We start from the raw sequence: 15,719 nt of genomic DNA, 5'->3' as shown, positions 1-15,719 counted from the left end.
ACTTGTGCACTGCTGAATGGAGGAATTTCAGGTCGTCTGTTACACTCCCTCCGTGATTTTCTATCTGAGCGCAGAATGGAAGTGCGCATTGTAGAAGTACAGAGTCAACATAGCGCTGATAAATGTGGCGTCCCGCAAGGCAGCGTCTTGTCCCCGCTTCTCATAACGGCGTACTTGCTGGACTTCCAGACCGATTACCGCAAAAATGTGACTTTCCTATAGGCATAGCGATTTATGCTGATAACATCGCACTCTGGGTCAGTGGTCTGTCACACCATGGTCCACGTCTTTGTGGTATATTGCAGCAAGCTCTGAATGCAACTTCAGAATACTTGGTGGAAGTTGGCCTGCAGGTTTCACCTGCGAAGTCAGCCGTGATCGCGTATCATCCAAGGCAACGCGCTAGTCGAAGCCTCAGCAGGCTTTACTTCGGAGACAGACCGATACAGTGGGTACACCAACATCACTACCTGGGTGTAATCAACGGTGATCACTTTTTTTGGCGCTCTGCTGTTAAAACTGTGAGGCGAAAATCGCTGTCCCTGTTCAAGTATGCAGCCACCTTGACAGCTAGGGGTGATGGCATTGATCAGAAGACGGCACTACAGGTTTACCATTCAGCTGTAGTCTCTTGCATGATGTATGCCTTGCCAGTCTTGAATGTACCACCTGCGTTACTGTCTCAGCTGGAACGGGATGATCGTGTTGCCCTCCGAGCACTGTTTGGCTTACCTCATGAAGCCTGTTCCGTCCCACTACTGACTGAAGCACACCAGTTACCGCTAAGACTGCAAGCTGACCAGGAGCACTACATCATATTGAGCGTCTGAACCAAGCCCAACATGGCAAGACACTCCTTCAGAGGCTGTTACACCGCCCACTTTCTAGGATGGGTGAAATGGCGGCTTTGTTCAATGACATCACTGGCAATAGCGGTGAAACTATTGAGTTGCCAACATCGACAGAGCACAGGCCATGTGCCTTCCCTACCCATCTGTCAATTCCAAGAATGCGCAAAAAGTGTGACCAACCTGTTTCGGAACTATACCAATTAGCCTATTCACGCTTATTGGAAAAATTCGGAGACTATGCAAAAGTATTTATGGACGCTTTTGTACGCAGCGATGGCCTGAGCGCTTCTGCAGCTTTCTTCTGCCCTTCAACCGATATCATGCGGTTGTTTAAAATACCGCACCCCTCATCGTCGGTGACGGCTGAGCTAGCAGCGATTGATGTCGCCCTTAAGTACGTACAAAAAGGGTTACCAGCATAGATTGTTATCACCCTCACCGACCCTCGTGGTGCTCTTAGCAGACTCATTAGCAAAGAGACGGACAGCCCTATTCTGAGCAGCATCATCGAATCTATTAACAATATTCTTTCACGTGGGGTATGCCTAGCTGTACAGTGGATACCTTCGCACGTGGCTATTGCGGGCAATGAAGATGCGGATCGCCTTGCTTCGTCATGCAACCATGATGGCTGTGACTGTCCGGGAATTCTATGTACGATAGATAACGTTCGTCTGGCTATACGCCGACACCTCCTGAAGCAGCACCCAGACCAACGTGTGGCAAATGGATCGTTCCCTCCCCCGTTTTCGTGGCCGTGGCTTGCCTCGTAGTTCCCGAGCGCTGTTGTAAAAACTAAGAGTAGGCTCTGTGCTGGTGCGTGAACGATTACACCATCAAGGGCGTGTGGACAGTCCGTTGTGCGCAGCTTGTGGCTTCTGCGAAACACTTGAGAATCTCGTAGTGCACTGTCCGACATTTGCTACGCATCGGTCTTTGCTGATTAAGGAATATAAATTCCTAGGACTTGAGTGCGCGACCCTAGATGATTACCACTTTTCGAGTGGTAGTGCTTCCAGACGCGACCACGCCCACCGAGCTCTCCTTACATTTATGAACCAAACCGTCCTGGCCACCCGTTTTAACACGGTCTCTTTTTTGTTTTTGATTATTTTTATTTATGTTTTAACTCGTACCCGTGAAAGTTATTTTTTTATCTTCTTTCGTCTTTCTCCCCTCTAATCTTTGTTTCCTCTGTTTCTTCCCTCCTCCCGAAAGAGTGAGCAGGCGTTGTGTCCCACCAGGTGGCAATCGCCAGCTTGCTCTGTTACTGTTTCTTTTGTGTCCTTTTGTATCTGTGTGTGCACATAATAATAATAATAATAATAATAATGATAATAATAATATTTCTGACTACTGAATTAAATTGACAGAGCCACTTTATATCCACTTTCTTCGGAGTCCTAATCCGTCAAGAGCTCTTGACTTTCTGCGTCCGTCGAACAGGCCCCGCAAGTGCCACGCTGATTTGCCACGGCTTCGCTACTGCCATGCTGGTAATAATATGCGAAGAAACGCCGATGTAGAAAGATGCGATTTATATCAAGTAAAAATGTTTGCTAGTGATACGTCTACTCCTCTGAAAGCGACACACACCCATACAATCTTATCTTTTTTTAAAACAAAACTTTTCTCGGGAGTGCATGGGATTGACTTAAGAAAGACAAACAAGTATACTCATGATTGGTAGGGCTTGCGCATTTGTTTTCATCCTAGTGATCTCGGGATTGGCATGAAAATAGTATCATCCAATTAAAAGTTGTATCATGAGCAAGCGGTAATATTGGCGCACTGGTTTGATTATTTCAACTTACCCGACTTACGACACCTAACTTGGCGTATGCTTACGTGACATAAGCCTTTTTATAAGTGGCACTGGAGGCCTACTACTGATGCCGATTGCCTCCATTATTCTTCAAATGGGCCCAATAAAATGTGCCACAAAAATTTTCGAGCTTTCTAGATTATTCAGGGTGTTAGTCTGAAGCACAAGCGTGAGGCAAATCAGAAGAGGGGATCGATAGAACTTTAAATAGTTGAGAAAAATAGAGTTAGCGCATGGCTCGCTACTTGTCCCCGCTATATTTTTTACCCTCATCAACATCCCACAATATCACTGCCGAGCAACCCATCGGAGCTGCTTCTTGCGAAGTCAAGCGAAGCACTGCATAGTTCATAAGTGATGGGTTCGAAATCACAAGCGAGGCTGGACTCGACTCCGACGATCTATATACCAGTTGAACAGCAGTTTTTTTCTTTTTTTTCTTTCTCTCTCAAATAAGACCACTAGATTTTTGGCACCTCTCAAGCCAAAAAACTAGTGTAAGTAATCAAGACCTTTTTCTATATTTCTGGCATGTTTTTTTTTTCCTCATCATTTTGTAAGTCATTATTACTAGATTTCTGGAGGTCCCACGGAGAAGCATTGCGTTTTTGAAGTGCATTTTCTAGGTCCAACCATGGCTATTCGTAGTGCCATTACACCAAGATATCATAGTAGACAGGTCTCGTTAATTAACAGCTACGTGCGAATTATACCATTACCACGTATACATTTATTTTAAGCAGTCGGGATCGTTTCAAAATTCAGCTGCTTGTTGGCAGCGCGCGCCAGCCTGATATTTTATAACGGTTTTGAGTATTTGGTAGTTTCTAGAAAAACTAGGTGCTATGAGTAGTGTCGTACATACTTGATAGAGCGGATGGGACGTTCTTTTCAGTCGTTATCTTATCGCTACTATCTTAATCAGAGTGAATTATACACATAAGAAGCCAGAAGAAACAAGCGCCAGTAACGAATATTAGAAGTATCGCACTAATAAGGCTACCGAAAAAAATACGAATCAACATTAAAACTGCACCTCAATGCAGAATATTGTAACAATAATGCCCGATAGACAAATAAATCCACAGGTCGCACAAACTGCTTTTCAATGTGTTGGGCGCTGAAGAAGCAAATAACTTCATTGATGCCCTTCCCACAAACGTTAACTAACGTTCGTTTGCAGTAAGCTCATTTACATTGCAAAAGGAGTTTCAAAGTCGACAAATGAGAGTTGGTGGTATCTGGCTAAATGTGTAGCAACTGGGCACAAATGCATAGCCCTGTTTTACAAAGCTAAAAGGGGTAAGTTATTATGAGAATATTGTATCTGGTATTTGTAAAATGGAGACAAAATAGGGTGATATATTTATTTAAGGGGAGCCTAGTTCCCCCTCCATCCCTATTGCACGTCACTTCTTTGACAATTGCATAACTGTGGTTGATTTTATATTCCTCCATCAAGTTCATTTTACGCTAAACACACGCAAATTTTTTCGTTGCCAAGGCTCAAGGTTGACTAATAACGAATACTCTAGAGGCTTCGTCACTGTTTAGGAAGCTTTCTTGCACGACGCGTTTTCAAATTGAAGAAACAAAATACGTGCACCTGGGCTCTCTTACTTCACTATGTGACTGATATTTTCTGTGCATCATAGTTTTTTGTGTACCTACATAATATGAAGCCCGTAGCATGAGCGCGCAGCTTTTGAATAGACACTCTCCCATTTTGCAGAGTGTCGGCTTCACTGCACTAGGCATCCTTCAAAGGAGAAGCCAAGGTCTTTATGTTTAATGATCCGTGAAAAACTCGGCTTCTTTTACTGCGATAGCTATTATGTGGACACTCTCGGTTGAATTTCACCGCCGGCGTCAGCGTCGGCGTCGATGTCATGCACCACATATGTACATGTATCTGTATATATCAAAAGGCAAAAAAAGAAAAAAATGTCAGAAAAAAGACTCCGGCGCGCGAAATCTAACATGGGACCCCCGCGTCGTGAACGCGAGGCGTCAACCACTAAGTGTCCGAGGTTTTTTTTTTCTCTATTGCCTTTCATATCAACACTGTTATCATTTTACATATTTACATATTGGTCAAAATACAAGTGCGTCACAAAATACACCCACAGAATTGATTGAGGTACCGTCAGCTCTTAGCTGACTATTGATCAGCCACCGAGGGGAACTACCCTCAACGTTCAAATGGCGAGCTATTCATATCTACATCTTACCGCTGTTTGCGGTCATCTCGGAGAGGGTGGGGGGAAGTATCGTGTTTTCAGCATTATCAGCAAGATGGCGCAGTGAGCGCATGGCGGCTCTCATCTCTCACGCGTACTTTGGCCCGCGTAGAGAATAAGTGAGTGTACACTCAATCGCGCGCCCTTATCTTTCACTGCGGTGAACCGTACGTTTTGGCTAGCGTTCAGATTTCTTCAGAACAATTCTGCTGTCGTATCCGGGCGCACAAAGGTTACTGCAATCGTTGCACGACCTCCGTTTGCGGAAGGCGCGCTTTTCGTACACGGCGAAGTAACAACTGAGACTCTTATTCGCATTCATCTGTACCTGTGAGTACGTTTTGTGTGTCATTTTTGCGTGAGAAATGCGGGACACGTTTATATCTAGTTGCCACTCTGCGCGTGACCTTCCAATTTGTTGCTATCGCGTTCATTGCTTTGCCTTTTCGGCAAAGCTGTGACTTTTTTTTTCGTTCTCTCCGGTCAATGTACTTGGCGCAGGAACTTTGCGATGAAGATATTTGCTGCATATTTTTAGTACTCTTCTTTTCTGTTTAATACACATTTTGCACAACGCGATAACATTTGAAGCACGTTTTTTTTATTGGAGTAAAAGATGTAAGTGTTGGTGCGTCCTTCACAACCAACGAAGTAACATTCAAAAGATCAAAAAGCATGAAAGTTTTAGATTATGGTAACATTCCTATTGACCAAATCGAAACCTTGCTTTATATTCAGGCATTGATATACACTAGACGATACACACCTTCCAAAATCTGAATTTCGTACTACAAAGAAACACAACAAAGAAACTCGTCAGAATGAATCCTTACTAACTACCTCAAATTACTGTCGTTCTAAGCTCCTCAGGTAGTTGCATCGAATCCTTGCAGAGTGCATGCGTTTACTACAGAGAAATCATTAGTAAAAATGTAGGCAGTTTGCGCGAATTCGGGCCAAGCTCGGCACAGTGAAGAATGGACCCTTCGCCACTTGTGCTTACCGTCGACCGACACGTCAAGCTTCTAGATGCTTGGCTTCCTCCTCGGTCTTCATTTCTCTCTTTCTCATTCTTTTCATGCAATGTTCTACTATTTCCCATCCTCTTCCTTCATCTCAACTTCACATATCTTCTTCTCAAGCTCACTTGCATTTGCCTCCCTTCCTCACCACTCTATACTGCACGAGGCTATGCTATCCTACACTGATATATTACACTATACTATGCTGTACTATGCGATAGCATGTTATTATATCCTATGCTATGCTATTCTATGCTATGCTATGCTAGTGTGCCTAGATATCAGGGGAGTTAGGATACACCTTCAGAACTATAGCGCGCCGGCTCGAATGCCGCTTCTGACGTTTTAAATGCGAAGCAGCTCTTTGACCGGCCTGTGTGACGCTGTCCCTCCGTTCGCACACTCCCCTCGCCACAGAGGTCGGAGGGGTGCCAAGTAGGTCATGCTCTTCTAGCAGTGCGCGGTCACGTCTCTCTCCCTCGCATACCGCGCGCTCACCGCGTGTCAGCTCTATCTCGCTTCACCCTCTGCACCACTCGCAACGCTCGAGCCCACTCCTCCCGTGGGCATCATCTCACCCACGCAGCATTTCTCCATATGTCAGCCAAAACCAGTGAGCCGGCGGGTGCGCGCGCTACGCGCGCCTCGAGAATCTTGGGGTGGCAACAATGGGGATAGCGCACCACTGCTTGCCGCGCGATCGGGCCGACGGGTAGCATGCCGTTGTGGCATGTTTCCCGTTAGTGTACCTTTTCTGGCTGTCACCGGCGTTGCGAGAGTCAGCGAAGCTGATCACGTTCGCGAATGGTGACGTCAACAACAATAAGGCACGAGCCAGGGAAGCCGAACGCGAGCGTCAGCAGTGGAAGACCAGCGACACCGACAAGATGCAAGTGAAGAACAATGATTGCATTCGAGAATTCGAGAAAGACGGCTCATGGGTAACACTGACGATACGCGACTCAAGGAAGCCGAGCGCAGGCGTCTTCAGTACATCCCGCCCCCCATGTATTTGTGTTTCAAACAAACGTTTACTCCAGTAAACACTCCACCGAGTTTCCCTTCAAACTTTTCTTCCAGCACCCGCGTCGACACCCGTTTCAACCAGGTCAACGCCGTACCGCTGCTGCTTCGCATCCTATCAGGGTTCCCTTCGGGGAGATGGTGCATAGTTATAATCTGTGTTTCCCCTTTTTACTCCTCCTCACCATGACATACCTCCTCACCACGCTGACTTCCCTTGCCCACCCCATACTACAGTATGTTATACAAGACTATGTTTGCGCTGCTAGTATTTCTCGATATCCAAGTGGTTAGAACGCTTGGCTCCGTATCTAGGCTATGCGGCATCGAATCCCACCTAGTAAATATTTTCTAGGGGCGAAGCTCCTTATGGCGTGGCTTGTGCGTCCCTAGTAGTACGTAACCACCAGTGGCACATACCCGAAATAGCGGTCCTTACGATTTTGACCTCCAAGGTGGTTCCGGTGAGAGATTTCTTCTGTGCGTTGTTGAACAATAAAAGATAGTGCTCAATGCACATGTTAATGGCTGTTAAGGGGGAATGAGAGACAGGAGCATTCGGCCTTTAGGTAACGCGCACGCTGCGATCCCCATTAGCAGCTATTGGCATTTACATTGAGCACGATCTGACAAGAAAGAGTTGCTACGTTATACTCGCTGGGTGTAACCTCCTTGGTTTTAGAAAGGTTTAGCGAGCGTTGAGCCGCAGTGCCATGAATACAGTGAACTAGTATATACCATGAACTCGAGGTGGTTAAAGGTGGGAAGTAAACCCGAAGCGCAAGCCGTAAGAAAGTGTGCATGTGCCACCTCCCGTTTAGTACTTGAGATGTCCGCTGGATGACGGTGCTTCTATATGGAGAATATATGATGAAAAGATGCGAGATGGTGGTACTTGGAGTGCTGAATAGATGGACGAACGGACACACAGGCAGATGCATGTATGGACGCATGAATGGACGCAGGCGCGGATGCATGGACGAACGCAGGGACGGACGCACGAACAGACGCACGCACGGACGGGTGGATGGACGCATGGACGGTTGCACAGACGTAAACGGACGGAAGCAAGAACGAATGGACGGACGAATGCTTCGCCCCACTCCCCATCATTCACTTCGTAGATATGCTGCCATTTTTTTTTGGGGGGGTGGGGGGGTGAACAATTTTTTCTTTCTATTTCGTCATATATTTATTTCAGCCTCTCGGATTGTGTATATCGTTGTTCATTTGTTTTTTTATTTTATTCTCCACTCGTTCTCAGAGTCCTCCTATTATAATTTCTTTTGCGGTAACCCAGTGTTCCCTTTGGTGAGTAAGGAGTTGTAGGACTTGCCGTAATTTTGTGGCACATGATCGTTGATGATGATAACAGTTTCCATGCGCAATCGCAAACAACCACATACTTCATGTCGACCCTGGAGACCTCTGTGATTAGAGTTACACTAAGAACAGGCTTGATTTTGCTTTAGAACCCACAATGCTCTAGAAGTGTAGGGGACGGGGCGAAGATTGTCTATGAGCTGAGACGAATCGTGTAAGGGCAAATACGAAATTAACATTGCCAAACAAAGTAAAAAACGAGCCTTTGATTTAACACATTTCTTTACTTTGTAGCGACGGTATTATTCTGACACTATTAATGCGTTTAGGGTAGTGTGTGAGGGATTATTTGTCAGACACTAGCTCATCATAAGATCCCGCGCTACGTGATGCCAACATGCACAAAAGCACGTTCTACACTCCCTCTAACGGCTACTGACAGCGCTTACTGATTTTCCCCCATTTAAATGATCACGTACAAAATATAAAGGGGATGGAGGGATTACCGCCACCGTAGAACGTCGTAAATGTTATTCTAAGGACGCAGGTTTGGTTCTTGTAGGCGGCAAGCTATATTTTCGTCCATTTTCACTGTTCACATTCGCACTAAAATTAATTCTGAAAATTTTCAATGACACTTTGTAAATTACCAAGTGTATTTTGCGAATGCCTGCACTCATTGAGACGTGGTTGGCCAGAATGTAACGTGGTGAGCGCGTCTCCTTTCCAGCATTATTGGACACGCCGGGCGCAGCGGCATTACGCAAAGCGCAACCGCTTAGTCAGATTCGAGGCATGCCCCGGTGGCCACCTGGTGATGTGCCAAAGCAAGAACAGACTGACGGTGGTAAGCATAAGACAATAAAGGCTTTCGACTTGATAGCAGCTCTTAAACTTTCATTGGTATCATTTGGAGTCAGTTATCACAGTTTTAGCCGTTTTAATATCCTAATACGTCTGGCGTATTCATCTACCGTCCTTCCAGAAAGGTTTGGTACATTTAGTCAGCTTGTAGGAAAGGAAGCAAGTATTTATGAGTACCACATACATACATACATACATACATACATACATACATACATACATACATACATACATACATACATACATACATACATACATACATACATACATACATACATACATACATACATACATACATACATACATACATACATACATACATACATACATACATACATGCATACATACATACATGCATACATGCATACATACATACATACATACATACATACATACATACATACATACATACATACATACATACATACATACATACATACATACATACATACATACATACATACATACATACATACATACATAAAAATACTCGTAAGTAGGGCTCTTCAAAAAGTTCCTGAAATTTATTAGTCGTAATACTTTCCGTGGACATGCCTGGCTTCCAGATATCACGAATTTATACTTCCAATATTTTCCTCGCTTCTTATAAATCAGTCAGCATCATGGATAAAACATATAAAAATAAAAGTACGACAGTAAGCGGTAGGCATACTTTCGTCACCTATAGTATTTCATTCACATGAGAAACGGCTGCACAATTTAAATTTTTATATTCACTTACGCACTCTATGAGTTCGCTTAAAAAAATACGTTACGGGCTTTCCTAATCAAACCATCGCTTGTGACGCAATGCGATCTTAATTGTGCCTCTCTCATAGGTTCGCGGTTTCAAACCGTTGCTGCACATTCCTTTGTCTACACACAAATATATGATGAACTGTTTCACAGTTCTGAGATCTCATATGCAACTCTTTGTAAATTAGCGTAAATATTCACCAAACTCACACCATTCTTGACTTGGGCAAAGAAACACACCTGCTATATGCAAATAAAATGCTGTGAAAAAAAAAACGGAAAGTTCCAGTGATTCTATTACGCATTCAGGAGCATAGGTACGCAAAAATTTCAGTATCTGGGGCAGGATAGCTGAGTAATAAATATAATTTAGAAACACAACCACGCTTTTTATGCTAATGCGCGTAAGCGTTAGGAAGAGTTTGTAGTTTTCACTAGGTCACGACCAGCATGCGACCAGTTTCTATTATCGGAAAATCTCTCATCACGGAAGACCTGTTCACACCTTTGAATTTAAAGCTGAGCATGTTCATGTGCAGAAAAAAAAAGTTCAAGCAATGAAAATGACACAGACATGGGAACTGCATTATATTAGGGCTTCCCTGTGATTCAGTCGTCTAGAAATTAGTGCAGACCACGTCTTTCTCATCTCGTGCATTAACTTATCTTCTTAACTTTTTTTATCAGTGCACGGCTCTTTCTCGTAATCCCAGGGATAAAGCGTGCCGATATTTACGTGGTTCCGCACCACACGTGGGATGACTCAATCTCGTGAAAAGCCGCACCCTAATTCGGAGCACTTTATCATTCAGAAATTTGTCACAGCTTCAAAAAGAAAGAACGTTTGTTCTCGACTTCAACGAAAAGAGGTAGCATCAACAGATAACGAAAAGTAAATGTAGCTGAAATTACAAAACCTTGGACACATGATTTTTCAATAGTTGCGTTCCAAAGTGATCTTAGGTTAAAGCTTGGTTCACCTATCGTACTTAGTTTCAAATACTTTCTTCAAACGTTTTCGTTGACATTGTCGAAGAAGGGAATCCACGCTTTTGTCACGAAAGAAGCGGCAATGGAGAAGGTGCGGTATATTGTTTTACACTGTCAACTGAAAAAGGTCCAGAAGTATCATTCAGCCATGAGAAATAATAAAAATAATAATAATAATAATAAGATATTGCTGATGGCGATAACAATAATATTTATATTAATATTATTATATACTGGCGTTTAACGTCCTACAAACACCATATAATTATGAGAGACGCCGTAGTGGAAGGCTCCGGAAATTTACTTTAGATGCACTTCAAATTACAAAAAATGTAACCACGAAAACTGTTAGTGAAGTTTAAAGCAACATGCTCCTGATACTCACCTGCCTCTAATAAAAAAGAATTGAGGCGGGATTCTGCCCTAACGCTTTGTTTTCTCGGCGTACGCGTAAGATAGGTTCAAACTACGTGTGTTTCGTGGTTTACATTACATGAACAGATTCACGGTCACAAGACGTACACACACAACGAACCGTGTGTCTGTGTACCTTGCTTCATCCCATCGAGGGTGGGTGAAAGTCCTGCATAAAGGCGCAGTTCATTTTATAAATAGTTCGCTATAGGGCGAAGATGAAACTGAAATTTCCTGTATCAAATTTTTGTTCAAGCTACGTCCACCCCTCTGCTTTAATAAATAGCAGTAATAAACAGTTTCGAATATCCTCTCGGTAATCAAAGGCTTGAATGTACTGTAAACAAATATTAATAAATATTATTACTCCGAAAAGAATAAAATCAGCGAGGAATATATTACAAAAGGAGTAACAGGAAATTGGCAGAAAAATTTTACGCTATAAATGCATTATATATAAGTTATTTACACAGTTGGTAAACTTTGCTTTGCAAGACGTAGTGCGCAACACCCTTAGATTCAAAACACTTGGAAAGAAGTTCACATAAATTTGGGCATATTGTTAGTGCTATGCCACACTGGTTAATGAATCAAATAATACGATTCTTCAGATTAAGAAAAAAGAATTCAACGGAAGATATCTAACGGTAATTGTCGTGGTTACTGCGTATAGGCCTGCCGCGTTGAAGTGTTTCACTTATTTGTACCAGCATTGAACTGAACGGCTACTCGACGACCCTCAGTCAGCATGTTTGAAATCGGGCCGAGCGTCTCTACGCGCCAGCTTACACGAACAACGTTTTTATGACCGTCGCGCAAGACGCGCAAATTATTTCAGTCTCTCTCAGTGTGGAGTGCCTCATAACCGTCCTTGTTTTGCAACTTCAAACACCAGAGCACATTTACTCTTAACATGCGTTCTATTGCCTTTATTTTGTATATTTTATACTTCTTGATTCCTGTCTTAGCGTTCTCTTTTTCCTGGCTGCACCTGGAAAACCCAGCACGCGTTGTACATCTTCTGTATGCCCTTTGGCAGCTGTCAGACTGCCCTCTCCCGCTATCCTTCTCATTCTTTGCACATTTGTTTGTATTTCCATAATAAATTACAAAACAACGGCGGAGGTGGGACGCCAGAAAAAGTGCAGTCCATGCAGTTAAGCAAGTGTTCTACCTTTATCTATGATATACCGCTGCGGGAATCAAGAGGTGCGTGAACCTGAGTTTAATATGTATAGCATGGTGTCCTTTACTTCACACGCAAAGATGCAGTTAGAGCAGATTGGCTGAGAGCACACCGTGCGACTCGTCTCATTTGTCTCTGTCTCGCGTGGCAAAGAGCTGCTTTAGCGCACTTACGCATAGAATGTAAATACTGTACAAGTGCTCACTCTTAACACGATGCGATAAGAGCGCATTGAAATTTACAACCCCCTTTTCTTATTAAAAAAATACCATGCACAAGGTACACAGGTGTGCTATTGCTCGAGACATACTAATAAACTTCGCACTTGCAGATAGTAAGTGCCGTTTTTTGCATCTCTATTGCCAGGTATGGTCGTTTTATATGTCAATGTGAATCCAACTGATCGGTGGTTGTTACTCTGAGGTGTATGATATAATAACGTGTAAACGAATGTTACTTAACTGCTAGTGATGTAGGGAAGCCAATCTGAAAAAGCAACATGAAAAATAAAATATAATACGAGGAGTTCCAGAGTTAACATGCATATTTATTTGCATCTGCGTTCCCACTACCTTTATATGCTTATAGTGTTCTTGAAGTATTTTTTTGCTTTTTTGCTTGCATTGTGGCGCGCGGACTTAATCTCTTCTGCGATTTTGTTTTGTGCTGTTAATAGTGTTCTATATATACTGATTCCTTTCTTTGTTGTTGATATTGTTGCTTAGCTTCACTAGCATGGAAAGCAAGAATATGTCAGAGTTGCCAATGGAAAATTATCCAGCCATAGTTGTCATTGCCTTTATTGTTATCCGACAAATTCAGTACGCTTTTTGGACAAGAATGAGTACAGCACCAGAATGCTTGCAGATCTCTACTGCTTTCGTTGGCCGGAAATTGTACGGAAAGCCCTAAAGGTTCTCATTAAGAGATATATGATACCCAATCTAACGCACTATAAAACGTCTGCAAGTAAAATATTATAGTGCAGTTTATTCTGTACCGTTGCAAAACACGTGGTACTTTTTAACATGAGAGCTGATCTGTTTACATGTATACGCATTCCTTAGAGAGGCAGAGTTCGTGAGGACGCTGCATGTTAAAATTTCATTCAGAGTTTCGGTTAGATGCGAGACATTTACTCGCACATGTGCATATTTTAGCTGGACGTGCAGGTCCAAGTCACCGAAATTTTCAATATGCACGTAAGCTTTTTATAAAACGTTTTACCACGATCAAAGTATAGATAACCTCCGGAGCACAAAAGTTCATCAGATAGGACTTCGCTGCCTCCTAATGTCCTGTAAAGCCGTAACTGTAGAAAGCACTGAGTGCCTTCCCTCTCTTGTTATTTTTGTTCTTTATGCGGTTGTGCTTTATTCTTCTACATTTTTTGCATCAAAAAATGTATACGCACCAACTTGCCTAACTGCCCAACTTGGTACGAAAGCTGTATGTTCGTTCTCTAAAATATTGTTCAGGAAACGCACTCACTGACTTCTAACGGAACAGGAAATTGAAAGCGAGAAAAAAAACTGGCATAAAGTCATCGCAAGACCATACTACTTCTGTTTTACAGTGTTGAGATTAACTGAATTGAGTGTGAACAGCTTCCTTAAGTCAGAGCTGTTGTTTGTTTACCCGTGAATTTCGCTTTTCGAAGTTGAAAAAAAAACATGGGGCAGGTGTCCAATAAACTTCAGTATATAGAAAAAAAGAAAACATGTGGAATCAGGACTACAATAGAAAAGGTGGCTAAACAAACTGGAATTTCGCAAAAGAGAGAATCAAGTGAGAGAAAGCAGCGGGTTTAACCAGAAATTGCGGCATCTGGTTTGCTAGTTTAATGTTCTTCTTATCGAGGTCAAAGGAAGTGTTGGGTTGTACGGACAGTACACATCGCGGTGCGAAATCCAGAGCGGATTTCCCCACCATTTCCGCAAACAGGGAGAAAAGAAGCTTTAGGAATATCAAGGGGCACAAAGCTATACGATTGAGAAAGAAAAAAATACGGACACAGCTACAGCTATGAGGCAATCGCCTTGGTTGCTGCTGGCATAAGCTGATCCAATTTCCAGGATTCAGCGAAATCAGCGGTAAATTAAACTAGCAAAAAAAGGTAAATGGTGACTTGCTTCTTTCGTGTGGCTATTTTCTTTCCTTAATAATATTGGCGCCACTATGATGTCTACAACTTTTTGCCCCGAGTTGCGACACCTTACGACCAACAAGTGTTTGGTTAGTTGCCTGAAAATTGAAAGCGTATGAAGTTTTGAACTGTTGTTTCTCTATAACTTAGGGGCAAAAATGGATGAAACAGAGAATGAAAGGCATCATTATAAATAAAAAAAAGACATCATTCGATGCTATTGCTTAACTTAAAGTATGGCCCTATCACATCTCAGACAAGAAAAGGAAAAGAAAATACAAAAGATTACGTAAAGCTTGCCTCGGAAAACTTTCGGAACATTCGAAGTTCATAACATCCTGCAAGAAATGGGGTGGTGAAATGACTATTGACGGGAAAAAAATTTAATATGAGGGTGTCACACCTAAACGCTCTAAGCCGTCAGTAAACGCCACAAGCAATGGGAGTCAGCATATAAAAAGTATATATATTGCTTATAGCTCATGAAGGTATCCCACTTTAACACTGTCATGATGAAATAAACTTTCTTTTAAATCAAAAAGAGAATTCACGCGCAACTAGGAAACCCTAAACTAAAAGGCCTACTTCTTTTGATAAACTGTTCGCGGGCAGCGCAACAGGTAGGCGAGGTTGAAACTTTTACGCAGGTCGTCAGCTGTTCATTTGTCTCGCGAAGTTGAAAACTTCGCGCCCGTTATTCTTTCGTGGGTAGCCACGCGAATAAAGGTCGTACCTTTCCCAGAGTGGGGGTTGCCACGGCGACGCCTGTGGACTGCATCGCGGCGACGCACCACAGCAGAAGGAGCCCGACATGTACCAGGGACATGGCTCGCGCCGCCACCAGCATCCCTTTTCGTGCGCTCCGTGCGGCGCTGTCTCGGCGTCTGATGCTGGCGTGCCGCTCGGACTGCGTTCGCGGACGGGCCCCTCCCTCGACGGCTGCGTCCGGTGCGCCCTGAGCGGCCACCTCTCCCCAAGATTCGCTGGATAGCGCGCTCCCAAACTCCCTCGCCGACTGCGCAGGAACAGCTGCTGATCGGCGCGAAAGTACTCCCCAGGACTCCTTCTCAGTCGCGGCT

General features: G+C 43.4%; 1 protein-coding gene across 1 annotated transcript in view; it reads right to left on the bottom strand.

Annotated features, from left to right (window-relative positions):
- The window catches only part of LOC119172275 (corticotropin-releasing factor-binding protein), a 94,506-nt gene extending 78,997 nt beyond the window's left edge, over window positions 1-15,509 (bottom strand). The window contains exon 1 of the mRNA XM_037423321.2: window positions 15,374-15,509. Coding sequence (XP_037279218.2) covers window positions 15,374-15,487 — 114 coding nt within the window. The 5' untranslated portion in view covers window positions 15,488-15,509. The remainder of the gene's footprint in view (window positions 1-15,373) is intronic.
- Between the last annotated feature and the right edge of the window lie 210 nt (window positions 15,510-15,719).

The sequence above is a fragment of the Rhipicephalus microplus genome, chromosome 4 (assembly GCF_043290135.1).
Source record: "Rhipicephalus microplus isolate Deutch F79 chromosome 4, USDA_Rmic, whole genome shotgun sequence".
Taxonomy (NCBI): Eukaryota; Metazoa; Arthropoda; class Arachnida; order Ixodida; family Ixodidae; genus Rhipicephalus; species Rhipicephalus microplus.
The sequence above is the reverse complement of the archived record's forward strand: the minus strand, read 5'-3'. Positions and strand labels throughout refer to the sequence as shown.